The sequence below is a fragment of the Dama dama genome, chromosome 24 (genome assembly GCF_033118175.1).
Source record: "Dama dama isolate Ldn47 chromosome 24, ASM3311817v1, whole genome shotgun sequence".
Classification (NCBI taxonomy): domain Eukaryota; kingdom Metazoa; phylum Chordata; class Mammalia; order Artiodactyla; family Cervidae; genus Dama; species Dama dama.
In genome coordinates, this window is record NC_083704.1 from 61,559,614 (window position 1) to 61,578,344 (window position 18,731).

The window sequence follows — 18,731 nt, forward strand, 5'->3', positions numbered from 1 at the left end:
CTCTCCCCACCCAGCAAAGGCCACTTGGCCCCACACTAAGCAAAGCTTAGTCCCACCCGAGACCTCCCTGGGATTCACGTGTCATCGGCTCGGCCCCTTGGAGACCTTTGTTTCCCTGGGAGGCTCCTGGGCTGACTGCACCGGCCACAGAGGAAGCTCTGGGTGGGAGGCACTGTATCTCTAAGGCCTTGGCCTGGAAAGGGCTGTCGGGGCCTCCAGCTTCGTAGGAGCCAGCGCGTCCCACGGCCGCACCCGGATGCTGGCGGCATGCTCGTTTATTAGGCTGAGTTCAGAGAAGGGGTGGGAGGCTGGAGAGGCAGGGCGGGGGTCCGGGAGGGGCGTGGGAGGGGCTGCGTCCAGGCCACGCTCCAGGTGGCTGAGGGGGTGGCATCACTTCTTGGAGGCCTGCTTCTTCCAGGTGGCTGTCTTCTTATTGCTCTTCCAGGCTTTGTTGAGAGCACGCAGATCCAAATCAGGCTGGATCATTCTAGAAACCAAAGCAGAGAGAAGCAGGCGCTGGGAGACGGGTGGAGTGGGCTGGTCTGCCAGCACCCGGACCTCCCTGGCCTGAGCCTGGGAGGGCGGGCCCCGCCGCCTCGCAGCTGAGGCCCCTGGGTGTTGCTCCGATCGGGGGTCCTGGTGACACCTGTGACCTTCCTGGATGCTCAGTTTGGCTTTTTTGTCTTCATGAGAAATAAGCGGTTTTCATGCAGAACACGATTTGCTTCACCGTTACCACGGCCAGCTCACTGGGTCTTGAAGGCCTAGGATGTTTCTTGCCAGGAGGCAGCAGGCAGTCTCAGAGCAATGGGCCTGGGCCGTGGGGCTTCGCCGAGAAGTCTACCAAAGGCCTCCATCTCCACCACCCAGACCACTGCCGGCAGCGCCAGGGAGCCGCCTGCAGGGCCAGCTGGATGTCGTGCTGATAGAAAGGGCCAGTCGGGACTCCTGGAGGACCCACGCCCGGGGGGCAGTGACCTGCCCGAGGCCACTGGCCCCACGTGGCCCCTGCGGCCTGCGGTGGAGCCGGGAGCCCTTTCGCAAGCACACCCATTCTGCCGACCACAGGGGGTCCCTGAGCCCCGGGCCGGGGTGGCCACCTACTTCCTCTCGGCTTCGGTGGAGGGCTCCTCCAACTTGTCCCCCAAGGCCAACGAGGAGAGGCTTCCTTGGACGTCCCCCGAGACCGCTTTCTTGGCTGAGGTGGGGTCTTCCAGGCCCGGGACGGAGGCTAAAACGCTGCAGGGGAGGCAGGGAGGGGAGGGAGCGCTCAGTGGAGGCACAGCGCGGGGAGAGGGGGCCCGGGCCAGCCGCCCTGGCTCGGCGCCAACCCGTCAAGTTTCCGGTTCCGAGAAAAATGGGCGCTGGAGCTTCTCCTCCTGAGGTGGATGGAGGGAGGACCCCCTGGGACCCAAGACTCTCTGGAGCTCAACTGCCCTGGCTTCTCTTTACAGCTGGACCTGCCCTTAGCTCTGTGTCCGCCACATCGGTCGGCCCAGTGCTGACCACTGGAAAAGCCGGCCGAGGGGGCTCCGCGGGGCAAGCAGAGGACAGAGGCACAGAGGCCCAGCAAGTTGGACCCGTGCACCGGGTTAAGGGTTGACTGCGTCCCCCTGATCCTCAGGTTGGAGTCCCAACCGCTGGGACCCCCAGAACGTGACTTCATTTGGAAATGAGTGGAGACGGACTCACACCAGAGCAGCGTGACCTCTCGTCGACCTGGGGCCCTCACAAAGGGGGGAGTGTGGACGCAGACACGCCCGGGGGACGCCTCGTGAGGACAGCCGTGCTGCCCGGCCCGGGAGCCCCCAGGAGTGGGAGGGGGGCATGAACAGACCCGTCCCTGGCGCCCGCGGAGGGAGCGCCGCGGCCACACCTCTGTCTGGACTCCGGCCTGAGACACGCTCGGCACCTGGTCAGGGCTCACCCCTCAGCGCACCTCGAGGCTCTGCAGCCATCACGGACGACGAGCACTCTCCTCGGGGAGCCCGGCCTGCAGAGGCAGCTCCCCGGTGGGCTCCCCGAGGGCCCAGGGCAGATGGCAGCGTGAACGGAGGGGGCCGTCCCTCCTGACAGCATCAGCGGAGGGCCTGGCGGGGGCGGCCTTCTCCCCGGCACTGGGCCGGCCCTTCACGGCGCCCTCCTTGGATGGAGCCTGGGGGCACAGCTGAGGGGGAGGGGCTCCCGACACTGGGCCCGGCCCGCTGCCAGCTGCCCCTCCGTCCACCACTGGGGCCCCTCCACCTCTTCCGACGTAGGCACGCTGTCAAGCGGCAGAGCCCGGAAGCGCTTCCCCTCATGCACGGTGGCACTTCAGAGTTTACAAAGCCCCTGCTTCAGTTTATACGGAACACTACAGTTTACAGAGCCTGGCGAGGAGTCCCTGGGCGCTCACTGCACTGTGCTCCCTGTCTGAAACGCACTCTTCACAGAGAGCTGGTCAGCTGAGAAGTGGTGCTGGCATTTGCGAGTGTCTTGTGGTCAACAGAGAGCTTCACAGGGTGCCGGGCGCCTTACAGTTTGTGGAGCACTGTCCCAGCTCCCAGCCCAAGGCCGTCTTGGTGTCCGGGCGGAGGGCACGCGGAGTTACAGGACGCTCTGGAGTCCACGGGGCACGTCAGCGCGCACGGCCCCCGTGGCTGGTGTGGCAGGCAACGCCTGGGAAAGGCCTTGGCCTTTCAGATCTCACCTCACTGTGTACAGCGCTCCCGGGCTGACCGGGCCCACGACAGTTTAGGTGGGCTTTGCAGTTCTACTGGGCAGACGCAGTTTACCAAGCACGATGCCATCGCAGAGCACATCCCCTCCCAGAGCTTCTCGTTCTCTCGCCTCCCTGCTCCGAGACGGTCCTGGGAGCGCGGGCTCTCCTCCCTGCCGGCAGCGGGCAGGTGGCTGCCTGATGCCGCGTGTGGGGCGCTGCCCGGCCCCGCCTCTCCTGGCACTTGCCTGCCTTCTGCATTCCCCATGCCAATGGAGCGGCTGCGGGAGGGGCTCCTCGCCAGCCAGGCCTCTGTAGGGGGCTCACCTCCCGGACACGTCGCCCAGCGGCCGGGCCGGAGCCGCAGCTTCACTGGCCTCTCCCCGCCGCCCCACCAGGTCCCGCGGGCAGGCCCAGGTGGCAGCAGCCACGACAGCGGCGAGTGGATCTGGGTCTGGGGGCCGGGCTGCCTCCCTGGCCCCACGCCCTCTGAATCCAGGTGGCAGCAGGGCTTCCCCGGTGGCTCAGGCAGTAAAGAATCTGCCTGCGATGCAAGAGACCTGGGTTCAATCACTGGGTCAGGAAGACTCCCTGGAGAAGTAAATGGCAACCCACTCCAGTATTCTTATCTGGAGAATCCCATGGATAGAGGAGCCTGGCGGGCTACAGTCCATGGAGTTGCAGAGTCAGACAAGTTTAGCAACTAAACCACCACAGACAGAGGTGGCAGGAAAGCAGACCCCAGTGGGCACATCTCCTGAGACTTCCTGCACTGGACACATGGCGGGGCCCCCTCGCCATCCAACCTGCCCCTGTGCCCGGGAGGGGCCGTGGCTTATCATGTCTGAGGAACTCAAAGCGGGACCAAGTGGAGAGGCGGAGTCAGGCAGAGCAGGAAGGACCCTGGGTGAGGGGTGACCAGTGGAGGAGTCACGACAAGAGTGGGGTGACCCTGACGGGGAGGCACCCCCACCCGAGCCCTCCACCGCCCCCAGCCACGGACCCCACCCTGAGGAGACCTTAGCGCCTGGGGCCTATCAAGGGCTCCACCTGCTGCGGCCTTGCCCTCAAAGCTGCCTGGGCTACCCTCCTGCTCAGACCACTGCCGCCCCTGGCTGCCAGCTGCACCCGCGGTCTGGGAATCTGGTGGCCCTGCCTCCATCACTCCCCACCGCCACTCCAGGGCGGGGGTGAGCACCCAGCACCTGGAACCTCTAGGTGTTTCCAGGAGGACCTCACTGCTCTCTCCTGGGGGAGGGGGTCCTTCCTGCCCCGGGCTGTGGCACTGCCCGGCCCTGGCTGCCTCTGCAGCCCAGCGTGCCTCTGCTCACGGGCACGCATCGCAGGGCCTGCCAGAGGCGCAGCCTGCTGTGGCCACAAGGAGGCCTCCCCGAGCCCCGTGAGGGCGGCAGGAAGAGCAGCTGCCAAACACCCAGAGGGCAGCAGCTCAGACTCACGAGGCGCCACCTCCCCAGGGCACCACCCTGCGTCCTTCCAGCTGTCCTCTGACCCAGCTGCTGTCCCCCGGCGCTGAGCCCTCCCGCGGTGGGGGCCCCTCACTCGCCGAGCCCTCTGTGCCACTGCCTGAGCCCCACCCCAGAGCCGCAGCATGCCAGAGCGAAGCCGAGGGGGTGAGGAGCGGGCTGGGCCGGCGCGGACGCGTGCTGAGTGCAAGGCTGCCGGGGATGGAGGCTCACTCTCGGCCGCGTGTCTCTGGTCTCCAGGCTGGCCCTGGCTCCCAGCTGGGGCTCTCTGTGCTGGGCCAGGAGCCTTCACTGGGCCGTGCGTAGGTGGCCCTGTCCTGGGGGTCAGAGACGACAGCTGGGGCCATGCCCGCAGTGTGCCTCTCCTTCCCTGCCTCCACTCAGCCTGGCTGGCTGTGCAGAGGGGTTCGGGGGGCTCCCTCCTGGTGGGCCTGTATGGGAGGAAGGAGCCGCAGCACGGAGCACCCAGGAGACCTGAGGGAAGGCAGGCTCACCCTGTGAGTGCGGGCTGCGGGACTGATGTGGACCGGTCGGTGGGGCAGGGAGGGGACGATCCTGTGGCCGGAGGGAGAACGGGGCCTGGTACTACTGGAGTGGAAAGGGGGGGCTTTGAGACCAAACCAGCCCTTGCCCCCAGGAGCCCATGAGCCGAGGAAAACACGCCCTTTCTTCCCCACTGCGGCAAGCACCCACCGAGCATCTCCGTTCCCCTCTTTAAAAACTGGTAAAAAGTGTGTAACGTAAAATTTATCACCTTGACAGTTGTTCAGTGTACAGTTCAATAGTGTGAGGTGCAGCAGGACGTACGTTCACATCGCTGGGCAATAGATCTCTTGAACGTTTTCATCCTGCAAAGGAGAACCTTTCCCCGTTAAACAAACCTCCCTGTCCCCCAGCCCCTGGCAGTCACCGCTCTACCCTCTGCCTCTATGGACCTGACCGCTGTAGGGGCCTCACAAAAGTGCAGTCGTAGAGTATCTGCCGTGTGTCTGGCTCACTTCACAATGAAATAAGCCTCCCAGTTCATCCATGTTGCGGCAGGTGTCAGAATTTCCTTCCTTTTTAAGGCTGAATATACTCCACTGTGCAGACAGACCACGCTTTCTTCATCCACTCATCCATCGATGGGCCTTGGGGTGCTTCTATTTCTTGGATACTGGGAACAGTGAGCTACAAACAGGGTATGCAAATCTCTCTTTGAGACGCCTCCAGCTGTTTTAGTTGCATACCCAGAAGTAGACCTGCTGGGCTGTACGGTGATTCTATGTCTATTTTAAGCACCTCCAGACTGGTTTTCACACGGCTGCACCCTGCATCAGGGCTCCAACGTCTCTCCATCCTCACCGACACTTGCTGTTTCCTGCTTGTTTGTTTACCGGTGGGCGTCCCGAAGGGAATCGGGTGCTTTCTCCAATGCTCAGTGCTCTTCACTCCCTCTCACGGCGGTTTCCGGCCCTGCGGAGGAGCGACGGTAGTGTAGACCAGGTCTTGTCCACCTCCAAATCCCCAGGGCCAAGCGCAAGGCTGGGCAAGCGGCCGCTGATTAGAAACTGACCGAGTGGCCTGACTTTCAGGCTGCAAAGGGGTGGCCTCTGGAGAGAGGGCTCTCCCACCACTGCAGATGTGCAGAGGTGGCCGGTGATCAGCAGACACCCTGTGTGCCAGCCTCTTCTTGCTCTGACCCAGCCTCTGACGCCCTGGGACAAAATCAGCCCTCGGTCTTCATGCAACAGACACTTCCCAAGGGCCTCCTTTGTGCTGGCCCTGAGCAGAGGATGTGAAGACAAGAAAGCGGGGGTCCAGGGCTCGTGCGGCAGGGCTCCCAGCCCTCCGATGGCCTCACACACACCAAGACCTGCAGCCACTTCCCACCCACTGCCTGGGCCTCCGGCCCCAGGCGGCCCCGCCCCCCAGGGCTGTAGGAGTCTGGGGCCTTCCCGGGAGCCCTGCAGCATCCCCTCCCTGACCATGCCCTGGGTACGCCCAGTCTTAGACTCTGTCACAGTCAGCCTCTGAGAGGACCCCAGCCCCAGTCAAGGTCTGACTGCAAGACACAAGAGACCCCAGGCAAGAACCACCGGGCTGAGCCCAGTCAGAGACAATAACAAATGATTCTCTGGCTTCACACAACTAAGCTGGGGTAATTTGTTTCACAGATACAGACAGTAGGAACTGTTGTTATGGCAACATCTTCTGGTAGAGATTCCATTCCCTTTTTCCCCTGAGTGCTTTAAAACTGTCAACGTTAATAGGCCTTTCGAGAATTAGGAGGCGTCCTACTGGTTTACAGTATTTTCAGGAATCTGCCCCATTCCAATTTCAAGAACCTGGACTGTGGGCATGTGTGTGTGTGTGGGGGGGGGGGGGGTCGGGTGGGAGTGGGGGTGTGTGTGAGAACACACACGTGAGCGCACACGTGTATGATTCTTCTTTTCCCATCATTTCTCAAAAAGTGTTGTAAACATAGCATTGATGCCCTTCAGAACCCTTGAACATAACAAAGCAGGAACCTGGAACTCATTTTAGTAATAACAAGAGCACTGAGAACTGTCGCTTGCAGCCTCTCAGGAAATGCTGGTGAGCATCTGACCCCTACCATCCAGGTCGGTGAGCAGTGTGCTCCCTCTCACCTTCTGACTTTACAGACACATAAGCAGAGGCCGAGAGAGCCTAAGCGCTTGGCCCAGATCACACATAGAGGTGCTCTTTCTCCTGCCTCCCCCGCCCCTTTCTATCTCAGGCAGATGCTGCATTTTCCCTTCGTAGCTCATCCTTTTGAGGATGGCTACAACTTGTTTAACGGTCTTTGGCAGCTCGAACACCCCTCAGTGGAGGGCCAGCCTTCTTCTGAATGTTTCTGAAAGTGCCTCCGCCTGTGACCTTGGCTCATCTTCCATTTGGCCCCTCCAGCCATGTCTCCCCTCCTCCTTCTGTCTCAGTGTATTTCTTACTTAGACCTCGCTGCCCCACTGCCTCCATCTTCCCTTCTCCCCGGATTGCTGATGAGCTGGTCTCCAAGGACCTCCAAGCCCCCTGCTTTGAGTTTCAGCCACGACTTTCCTCTCCACACCGTCAGCGTCTGCCCTTCCACAGGCTCCTCCAGTTCCTGACTTCCCCACTAAGCATTCCAGGATTCTGGGGTCACGGCCTGACCTCCACGTCCCTCCAGGAGTGAATTTCTCCCCAGACCTCTTTAGGGTCAGGCAGACATTCTGACAAAGCCCAAACTCAGCACCCTGGGGTGACACTGGCGTCAGGACTCCTAGGAAACTGAGGGCCTGGTGGGAGGAGCAGGCTGCTGGACTCAGCGCAGTGGGGCGCAATCACCGGCAGGCGCGTGACGGCGGGCAGGCAGTGCTTCTCAGGCAGGTGCTGCCCGAGCACTTTAGAATCTGTGCAGGCTCCCAGTACCGTCGTCAGCAGCGTCATAAACCCCAGGCTCCATCCCTGGACCAGGCGCGTGCCTTTGCCACCGACAGACCTAGCTTTGTTTGCCCCTCCCGCGCCAGGCGGGGCCCAGGCGCCTCCCACGGCGCCAGCCCCTCCTTCCAGCCGCCCTGCCCTGTGCCCAGCCCTCACCCCACACGCTTCACACGTTACCTGAATTTGTAGTTCTCAGGCAGGAAGTAGCCCATCTTGCAGTTCTGTCGAGCCTGGAAGATCTGTTTTAGCAGATTCTGCCTGCTGAAGCCATAGCCGTTCAAAACACAGCCCCCAAAAAGTAGCTTTCCCCCAGCGAACATCTGTTGACACGAGAAGGAAACAGTGCGAGCTGCCCTCAGCACTAAATCTCAGGATGGGCTGCTGGCTCTCAGAGCCTGTTCCCGGATCCGAGCCTCCCTTTGGTGGCTCCAGGGAAGGGCGTGCTCTCGCCCAAGTACCCCAGTGAGTGTGGCTGAGCCTGTCCCCTAGCCAGACTTCTGGGTCAGAGGGTGGCCTCAGCGTCCCGGCCTTTGCTCCCTGCAGCCCTGACCGGCTGAAATGCCCCTTCCCAGAGCCCTGGGGCAAGAAAGTGTCTTTCTTCTCAGAGGCCACCGACCGGCTTGGACGGGGGCCCCGCGGGCAGAAAGCGTAGTTCCTCCTACTGCTCTCTGAACCCCTTCCCTGTGTGTGTCAGTCTCAACTTGAGAGGCCTGTCTGAGGTTTCAGTGCAAGGATGCCTGTTTGTTACGGCCCAAATCAACAAGGAAATACAGAAACATTCAACAGAAGGAACACGAGTAGAGAAATAGAGAGATTCTTATGCTGCAGATAAAAACCATAATTAAAAAGCAGGATCTCAAAGTCAGAACATTCTTGGACAGGCCAGATACCCAAATGTGAGCAGGGTGTGCCCCAGGGCTTCCCAAAGCACTGGTGCCTCCAGGCGCCCAGTGGGAACAATGAGGCCATCTGGGGGAGTTGATACAGTGATTCTTTTTCTAAACTGCATTTTCCAAAATCTCTACAACAAATATACATGCTTACACAATATCCTGTATTTAGATAAACAGTACTTAAAAGTAAACAGGTGAAGAGGATTTGTTTCTCCCGGTGAAGCATCCCCTGCCCCTTCAGCCTCCTGGGATGGGGGACACGTGGGGTCAGCCTGGGGTGGAAGGCCGGGCTCGGGGGACGAGGGTCCCGGCTGCAGCCCCAGCTCATGTGCTGGGGGCCCCTCGGTCTGTGCTCCTCTCCGGGCCTCGGCCTGGCCCCTATGCCTGCGATTCTGCGAGGGCAGCGGCTGCAGAGGCCAGGGTGGCGGGCAGCGGGCGGCGGGGGCCCCTGGGCCCTGGCTCACCAGAATCATGCCCTGCATCACAGCGTACTTCTTCACCAGCAGAGGCGGGTCCCTCTGCAGCGGCCCATCCAGGTCATAGCGCAGCAGGCGGTAGGGGTCATGCTGGCACTGCCGAGAGAGAAAGGAGTGCCTGTCGCCCCCACGCCAAGGAGACGCACTGAGATTCCCATGTTTTCAGCCAGGTCGGGCTCCCCTGAGCCCCGAGCCCCGCACCACAGCCCCCCCAACTCCTGCCCAAGGCCCCTTCAGCCCCTGCTGTGCAACCGTCCCTTGACCCCTCCCTTGACCATCCCCAGAGGATGTCTCGGGTCCATTCAGGGCCCTCTACTGGTGAAGGTTATCGCAAAGATGACTGTTCACACCACGTGACATCCACGAGCCAGCCTCCTGGGGTCTGCAGGATTTGTTTCTCCCCTTTACCTGGGAGAAGCCCTGCAGAGATCTGCAGGTAAGTCCTGTTCCCAGGGGTCCCCCTTTCCAGGACTCCTCCCTGCTCTATCCAAACTGGCTGGCTGCCCCTCTGAACACCCCCAGTCACCCAATCCAGCCAGAACCTGAACTGGACATATACTTCTGGGTACAGCCTGGTCAGTCCAGAGTAAAGCTGGTCTCTCTCCTCTCCTCCTTGATGCTACAGATCCAGTGATATGACTACTGCGTAACGTGACATCTTCTGATTTTATCTGTCTTTTGTTCCAGGTGCCCCTAGCTGTCCTGTCTGCCCTTTCAGTTTAAAATGTGAAACCCTGCACCCAGGGTTCCAGTTATCAGAGCAGGAGAACATCAGGGAACATTTCTGCCTTAACCAAAGACCCCAGAACAGTGGAACCAGAGTCACCGTGAGACCCAACACCACTCCCGGGCCCGTCCTCTGTCCTCAAATCGCGCCGCTCACCCCTGCACTGCTTCAATCACCTCAGGCCAGACCTGTGCCATTCATACTGCCCATGCTGGGCCGCCGCGCCTTCCTGTTCCTCCAGACAATAATTCATGAACAGCAAATGGCCCTGAGATAAACTAAAGTCAACGCTAATCTCCCACATGGCCAGGGATGATATCCATACACGGGCAGATGCAGTAATAATGCTCATGGAATCTAATGAAACTGGACCTGGCTCCAGAAAACACACATGGCTTTGATGTATGAGCCCCATAGGAAGTCTTCTGGCATCCGATCAGTAAGGTTCCATTGCCAAGCCCTGGGCCCTGGCTGGCATGCAGACCCGAGGGGGCACACTCAGGGGTCAGGGAGGTGGCACCCCGGGGAAGAGGGCTGGAGGGGGCATGCCCAGGGCACACGTGGAAATTCAGCACTCAGGGTTGCAGCTGGAAGACAGGGCCACGCAACGGGTCTGAGAGGCCACAGGGCACCGAGGCTCTGCAGGCGGTCAGCAGGAGGACACGGAGCTCTCGTGCCCACACGTGCCCACACCTGGGCCCTCCGCTCCTCACGGCCTGAGGACGGGGCCACACCGTGGAGTGTGCCAACCCTGCCGGGAACGGCTAAGACTTGGGAACAACTCTGCAGCAAGCGGACCGGGTGGATTCCACGCACCCCTGACTGACTGACCCCTGGGACTTCAAGCACAGTGAGCTGGAACCTAGAGTGGCCACTCCCTACCCACCTTCGCACAGGCCGCTGCCTCTGCTGGGAACACCCACCCACCAGCAAGAGCCTCTCTTCCTGGGAGACGTGGGCTGACCCTGAGGCAGGCGGCCCTGTTCTGGGATCCTACAGGCCCTGTCCTCTCACGGCCCTCGCTGGGGCCGCCATGAGTGCCCCCCTGGGCACAGGACCCACACTGGGGTGCTCGGCCATGAACAGGCCAGAGCCCTGAGGGCCTCATGGCGAGTGCAGCTCCTCTCAATACTCAGTCTAGTGTGTGACCACCATGTGCAGCTTGTGGTCTGGGAGAAAACGGCAGCACCCTGATGGGTCTCAAGGTCAGAACAGGCCCCCACCTCGAGTGGCGACATTCCTCGGGGACAGGAGGATGAATGGGAGAGAGTAGGAAGAGCGTGTGTGAAGGCCCAGGAGAAAGGCGATGGAACAGGGCCCCCGGGGGCTCAGTCAGAGGCCCAGCCCTGGGGGGCTCTCCCCTCCACCCGCCTTCTGGGCTGGCCCGGGACTCACCTGGATGCAGGGAGAGGCGCGGCCCTGCTGCCGGTGGCTGTAGAGCGTGTCCAGCAGCCACTGGAGCTGCCCCGACTTGGTGGGGTTACGGCCCGACATGATCCCGAACACCAGCACCTGGCTGGGGTCTCGGGGCGCGGACAGGAAGCGCTCCAGCTCCACGTCGGACACCAGGGGCACCTTCACCATACACTTGCAGCCGGCCTGGATGTCCTCTTTGCTAATGAGCTTCCGCAGCACCAGGGGGCAGTCGGAGAGTGAGGCCGCCCACCTGGTGGGGCTGCGAACCTCTCTGGCCTTCCCTCTGCCAGGAAGAACAAACAGTGGCACTCAGCGGGCGGGACGCAGGTTCCAGCAGCCCAATCCCAGATCCAGGTGGACAAAGGCCACGTGACCACAGAGCTGGAGTCGAGATCCAGGCACTTCTAGCCTGGCCTCCGCCACCAATGTGCAGCTGTGCCTTCAAGGGGCCCCCTGACCTCTCTGTGCCTCAGTTTCCTCTGGTGCAAAGCAGTATTCACAAGGGAATTCATTCATCCAACAGACTCTGGAATCGTCCTGAACGCCTTTCTTTCTCACACATCTCATGTCCCATCCAGTCTATCAGCAAGCCTGTTCACTCTACCTTCAAAACAAATCGAGGATACGACCACTTTCCCTGCCTGCACTTCTAGTAACACATCTAAACCTTCAACTGCTCTTGCCTGGCTGTTCAATTATCCTGTTATAACCAGGTGGCTCAGCTGGTAAAGAATCCACCTGCAACGCGGGAGCCCTGGGTTCGATCCCTGGGTTGGGAAGATCCCCTGGAGAAGGGAAAGGCCACCCACTCCAGTACTCTGGCCTGGAGAATTCCAAGGACTGTGTTACAGTCCATGGTGTCGCAAAGAGTTGGACACGAGCTGAGTGAATTTCACTTCACTTCCTAACCAAGTCACACCCAAACATAGACAACTTATGATTACCAAAGGGGAAAAGAGTGTTGAGGGATAAATTAGGAGCTTGGGATGAACGTATACACACTACTGTACATAAAATGAGGTTTCCCAGGTGGCCCAGTGGTAAAGAATCTGCCTGTCAATGCAGATTCATGGGTTCGATCCCTGGGCTGGGAAGATCCCCTGGAGGAGGAAATGGCAACCTACTCCAGTATTCTTGCCTGGAAAATTCCATGCACAGAGGCACCCGGTGGGTTAGAGTTCATGGGGTTACAAAGAGCAACTGCACATGCACGTATATACAAAAGGTCCATAAAAAGATAAACAACAAGGACCTATTCTATAGCACAGGGAACTCTACCCAATATTTGGTAATAACCTGTAATTCTGTAATATCATTTCAGGAAAATAACCTGAAAAGGTGTGTGTGTACTTTGTTGTATGCCTGAAATGTTATTAATCAACTAGGTGGTTGTTGTATTTAGTCACCAGGTTGTATCCACCTCTTTGTGACTGCATGGACTATAGCCCGCCAGACTCCTCTGACCATGGGATTTCCCAGGCAAGAATACTGGAGTGGGTTGCATTTCCTCCTCCAGGGGATCTTCCCGACCCAGAGATTGAATCCTTGTCTCCTCCACTGGCAGGTGGATTCTTCACCACTGAGCCACCAGGGAAGCCCATTAATCTATTACACTGTAATTAAAAAAAATTTTTTAAGAGCCAAGTCACACCATGTCACTACTCTCTTTGAAACCCTTCAGTGGCTTCCCATCTTCACAGGATAAAAGCCAAAGTCCCCGCAATGCCCTCCAAGCCTGTGCTTGATCCGGCTCTTTTCTCAGCCCCGTATTCTCCTCCAGCAGTCTCAGCTTTGCTCGCTGCACCAGCCGTGCTGGTCTTTTCTCACCCTCCAACCTCAGGGCCTTTGCGCCTGCTGTTCCTTCTGCCTGCCTGGCTTTCCCCCCAGACACCCACTTTCTCACCTTCTTCGTGTCTCTATGCAAATGTCACCTTCTCAGTGACACTTTCTCTGACCGTCCTGTTAGGAACTGCACCCTTCCACCACCAACACATGTCCCCCGTCCTTGCCTATTTTCCTTAGCATTGCTCATAGTCCAAAACGATATACATTTTGCCTATTTATTTTGGTTATTTTATTTCTCCATCCCAACAGAACAAAAATTACATAAATCCATGAGTTTGGAGAGTTCTACTCAGCAGGATAACAGTAAAGATTCAACTGTTGCTGTTCAGTGGCTAAGCTGTGTCCGACTCTTTGTGACCCCAGGGACTGCAGCACACCAGGCTCCCACGTCCTTCACTATCTCCCAGAGTTTGCTCACATTCATGTCCATTGAGTCGGTGATGCCATCCAACCATCTCATCCTCTGTCACCCCCTTCGCCTTTGGCCTTCAATCTTTCCCAGCATCATGGTCTTTTCCAATGACTTGGCCTTTTGCATCAGGTGGCCAAAGTATTGAAGCTTCCGCTTCAATATCAGTCCTGCCAATGAATATTCTGGGTTGATTTCCCTTAGGATTGATTAGTTTGATCTCGTGGCAATCCAAGAGACTCTCAAAAGTCTTCTCCAGCACCATAATCCAAAAAAATCAATTCTTCGGCACTCAGTCTTCTTTATGGCTCAACACTCATATCTGTACATGACTACTGGAAAAACCATAGCTTTGACTAGATGGACCTTTGTTGGCAAAGTATTATGTCTCTGCTTTCTAATATGCTGTCTAGGTTGGTCATAGCTTTTCTTCCAAGGAGCAAGCGTCCTTTAATTTCATGGCTGCCATCACCATCCACAGTGATTTGGGAGCCCAAGAAAATGAAATCTGTCATGTTTCCATTGTTTCCCCATCTATCTGCCATGAAGTGATGGGATCGGATGCCATGATCTTAGTTTTTTGAATGTCGAGTTTTAAGCCAACTTTTTCACTCTCTTCTTTCACCCTCATTAAGAGGCTCTGTAGTTTCTCTCTGTTTTCTGCCATTAGAGTGGTATCAGCTACATAACTGAGGCTGTTGATATTTTTTTCCAGCAATCTCAATTCAAGCTTGTGATTTATCCAGCATAGCATTTCACACGACGTTGTACTGTGCACAGAAGTTACATAAGCAAGGTGACAATACACAGCTTGTTGCACTCCTTTCCCAATTTGGAACCACTCAGTCGTTCCATGTCTGTTTCTAACTGCTGCGTCTTGACCCACACAGAGGTTTCTCAGGAGACAGGTAAGGTGGTCTGGTATTCCCAACTCTTAAAGAATTTTCTGCAGTTTCCAGTGATCCACACAATCAAAGGCTTTAGCAATATTCAGTGAAGCAGAAGTAGATGTTGTTCTGGAATTCTCTTGCTTTCTTTATGATTCAATGAATGTTGGTAATTTGATCTCTGGTTCCTCTGCCTTTTCTAAACCCAGCTTGTACATCTGGAATTTCTCAGTTCACGTACTGCTGAAGCCTAGCTTGAAGGATTTTGAGCATAATCTTGTTAGTGTGTGAAATGGGAGCAACTGTATGATAGTTTGAACATTCTTTGGCATTGCACCTCTTTGGGGTTGGAATGAAAACAGATCCTCATAAAATAAAATGGACAGTCTCTGTGGACCTACAGGATCTAACAGACATACACATACTCTATGACAGCAATTTCACATCCTGGAATATTCCAACTAGAGAGAAGGACATATGCAAGCACCAGCATGGTTTGTCATTACCCAAACGGAAACAGTAACCAACCTAAACACTCGTCAACATTAGGATGTGCAAAATTTTTAGTGTAATCCTACAATAGATTATTACATAGCAATGAAGAGAGGCATTGATTCTGCCACACACAAAAACATGGCTAAATCTCACAGTATAATATTGAGCAAAAGAGGCCGGACACCAAAGGATACATACTGAATGGTTCTATTGAAATAGTTAAAAAATAAACACTAAGCTATGATGGGAGATCTCTTCCTGTTGGGGAGGAAGGTGGGATTATTGATTGGGAGGGGAAAAAAGGGAAATTCTATTTCTTGGGGCCGATGGGGTATGCTCACTTTGGGATACACACTGAGCTATACACTTAGGATTTTTTTAATTTTTCTGTATTTTATAAAAATTTTTAAAGCATAAAAGAGATACCTTGATCCTATGTATTTTTCTGTTTTCTTAAAACCTCATGAATCAGATGGTGTCACTTCCTGCCTTATAGTTACGGAACGGCTTCCTCTAAGACTCGGAGATCTACCTGGTCCAGCTCCTGCCTGTCTTTCTGTGCTCACTTTGCATCCCTCTCCCATCTTCCTCACGATGCTCCACCGTGGTCTTCTCACTTTCCCTCATACACACCAAACTTGTTCTTGACTCAAGGTCCCTGTACTTGTTTCGTCCTCTGCCTCATGTTCCTTCTCCATCCTTTGTTTCCAATCCCTCAGGCCTCCGCTAACATATCTCTTCAGAACTGCTTCCCCGAATGTCTCCCTAGGGGAACACACCCCACCCCCTTCCCAGTCACTCCCCATGCTCGGGGCTGGCTGGCCCTTGACCGGATGATAAAAAGCCTAGGCTTTGCAGGGCCAGTGGTCTCAGTCACAGTGACACACCATTTTTGTCCTCGAAGGAAAGCTGCTACAGACCACAGATGAATGAGTGGGCATGGGCGTGTCCCAATAAAACCTTACTCATGGGTCCTGACATTGGAATTTCCTATCATTTCACATGTCACAAAAAATTCTCTTAATTTTTTTCCTCCCAAGCATTTAAAACCATAAAAATGACTCTTAGCTAGCTCATAAACAAACCAGGCAGTGAGGGGGCCAGATGTCAGCCCTGGCCGTAGTTTGCCAGCCTCTGCTCTAACCCATTTCTACTTTCTTCCCAGGCTTTCTCCCCATCTGAAGTGTTTCAGCTGTTCCCATGTTTCTCTTCTATCTGTTCTCCCTCGGTTTTGCCCAGCGTTGTGAGTCTCCTGCCAGTCTCAGCATCTGACACAGGAAGCCCACCTGCGTGGGGCCGTGGCCTTGGTGCGGGGCTTGCCCGGCTTCTTCCGCGTGGGGCTCACAGGAGCCGACTCAGGCTCCTCCTTTGGGGCCCCTTCAATCAGGGACTCGGCCCGGGCTGACTGCGAGCGCAGTAGGAGCGCATCTCCCGAGTACAGGCTCAGCTTGGTGCTACGCTCCGAGAAGAGCCCAGACTTCCGCCTGGCCCGGCTGACGTCTGCCTCTTCCTTCACTGGGTACTTGATGGTGAACAGGCCTGTGGACAGAAGACCCTGGGGTCACTCCCCTGGCCACCGCGCCTCCTCGGAGGCTGCCGGGCTGCCTCTCCTCTCCAGCCTGCACTCCCTAGGGTCTGATGCAGGACTGCCCCCACCACTGCTGTCTGGCCCAGCACGGGTGGTGGTCGGCCAGAGCTGGCGGACTGGAAGAACAGATCAGTCTCCATCCTGGCCCTCTGTCAAGAGCCCAGCTCAGATCCCTCTTGCCCCAAGAGCCTGGGTTTCGTTCAGCTTTGTCCTCCTACAGTCTCTGTGGAGGCTGGGTGCCCGACGCGTCCCCGCTGTTCCCAGGGCCTCCCTCTCTGTTCCCGGCTGTACTTGTTGTCTTTTTCTTTTGCTTTCTCTGCTAGACTGGCCAGAGACCTCTCATTTGTTCACTCACTTACCAAACGTTTCCTCAGTGTTGGGCACTGGGCAGAAGGATGACCTGCGCAGGTTCCCTGCCTCTAGGGACTCCAAGCAGGAGTTGGGGACAGATGGGAAAACAAAGAAGTACTCATAATGCTAGGTGGGAAGACCTATAATTACAGCATGGACGAGTGCTGTGGCAGCCCAGAGGGGTGTGAGACGCTCTGCTAGAAGGTATGGGAGGGCTCTCCAGAGGCAGGCGTAGCTGAGCTGAGGATCTGGGGACGAGGAGCAACTCCCCAGGGAGGCCGTGGCGGGCACCGCAGCCCCTGTGTGCCCAGCCAGGGGGTGGCGTGGGGTGGGAGAATCAATGTTTCTTCGTACCCAGGCCCATGAGCAGTGAGAAGGGGAGCCCAGACATGGGAGGGGTCTCGAGGCCACCCACGCCAGCCCTGGGGTACTCTGTGGGCCTGACAGGGACAGCCTGGTGACTTGGCTGCTTTTCTCTCTTCTACCAAGACCTCCAGCAATGAGAGGAACAGGGGGTGCAAGTGGATGATGGACGATATGGGAGAGGGAGCCAAAAAGTGAACCCTGTGTGGGTGGGGGTGAGGACAGAGAGAGCAACAGAAAGACCAAGAGAGACCCAGGAAAAAAGCAATCACGTGGAGACATAAAGACACACAGAGAGCTCTCAGAAGCTGAGGTTGGCAAAGGCCACCACCATCAGCTGAGCAGCCCTGAGGAAGCTCCCTCCCCACTCTGAGCCTGGTCATCCCATCACCAATGGGGAATCCTGCTGCACCATCTCCCTGGGGTGCTCAAGAGCTGTCCTTGGAGGTGACCTCAATGTGGCCCAGGATCTGGGAAGCCCTGGGACAGGACTGCACCCCCGTTTCTGCCTCCCTACCTGCCGCCAGCAGGATGGAGTTCATGAACTGGGACACTGTCTTCTGAAACCTCCTCTTGATCTCTGCCAGGGCCCGGCTCATCTTAGATATCTTTTCGTCCATGCCGCTCATTCTGCGGGTTATCTAGGGAGAGGCCGAGGGAAGGGCATCGTCAGCAGCCCTGCCAGAAGCCGTCTGCCCAGCCCAGTGACCACAGGGGTGGCCTTGGCACAGAGGATGTGCTGTCCCTGCAGGGGACCCACCTTGTCCCCTCGGCCAAGTGAATTCCTGCATGCTGACTTAACCCGCCTCAAGTGTCCCCCACCCCTAGGGGCGCCGGTTGGTCCAGGCAGAACTGTTCTCGCCTTGGACCCCCACTGTGCTCTCCATGCAGTCTGAAGACAGATGTCAGGTAGCCCTTTGTGATCAGCTGCGTGGAAGACTGCCTCCCCAAAAAGACTCCAACCTCCTGGAGGACAAGCATCAGCTCTCGGTCTTCTCTGTATCTGGGAGCCAATCACACAGAAGGCGCTCAGTTTACGCCTGTTGTATTATGAATAGCTGGATGGACAAATGTTCTCGGGAGCCTCTGCTGCCTGCATGACCCTCAGAACCCTTTTCACCCTGCTGGCAGCTCTCAGCTGAGAGACTGTCGTGTACCAGGGTTCCAGAGACTGACTGGTACCCATGGGCACCAGGCCAGGTCTCCAGCTCAGTGTGGGATTACTACGAACGGCCACTTTGGCTCCGAGGCTCCTGTGAAGCAGTTGAGGCCATCCTGTAGGTCAACCTCTGCGGGCAAGGCTTCTGTAAATAATGCCCTGATTAACAGCAAAGCCTCAACCATCCTTCTGATAGTTGGTCCCAACCTCTGTCTCTGGGCTAATTTTATTTATTTTTAATTTATACCCATCTTGCTTCCAAAAAGTATTTGAGGCAGTACTGGGTGAATAAAGCATTTAAAATGAGGCATTTCCTTGCTTCCAAAGTGCTGCCTTGATAGAAATATTTAGTGAGGAGTCTGACTGCAGGGCCATAAAATCTGGGACTGCCACTCTGCCTGTCACTCTGATGGGTAGTTCCATCCAGGGTAATGTGTGTCTGGGGAACCATTTAACAAGTTTTCCAGTGACAGGGACTGTGAGGGAAGAGGCCTCCTTACCCGCATCCCTCAGCTTC

General features: G+C 56.9%; 1 protein-coding gene across 1 annotated transcript in view; it reads right to left on the reverse strand.

The window, feature by feature from the left end:
* Nucleotides 1–390: 390 nt before the first annotated feature.
* C24H3orf20 (chromosome 24 C3orf20 homolog) overlaps nt 391–18,731 on the reverse strand; it is a 50,023-nt gene continuing 31,682 nt past the window's right edge. Inside the window, exons 10-16 of the mRNA XM_061127601.1 lie at nt 17,573–17,696; nt 16,040–16,292; nt 11,097–11,400; nt 8,963–9,070; nt 7,783–7,925; nt 1,105–1,239; nt 391–487 (exon numbers count right to left, since the gene is read on the reverse strand). Of these exons, the coding sequence (XP_060983584.1) occupies nt 391–487; nt 1,105–1,239; nt 7,783–7,925; nt 8,963–9,070; nt 11,097–11,400; nt 16,040–16,292; nt 17,573–17,696 (1,164 nt within the window). The remainder of the gene's footprint in view (nt 488–1,104; nt 1,240–7,782; nt 7,926–8,962; nt 9,071–11,096; nt 11,401–16,039; nt 16,293–17,572; nt 17,697–18,731) is intronic.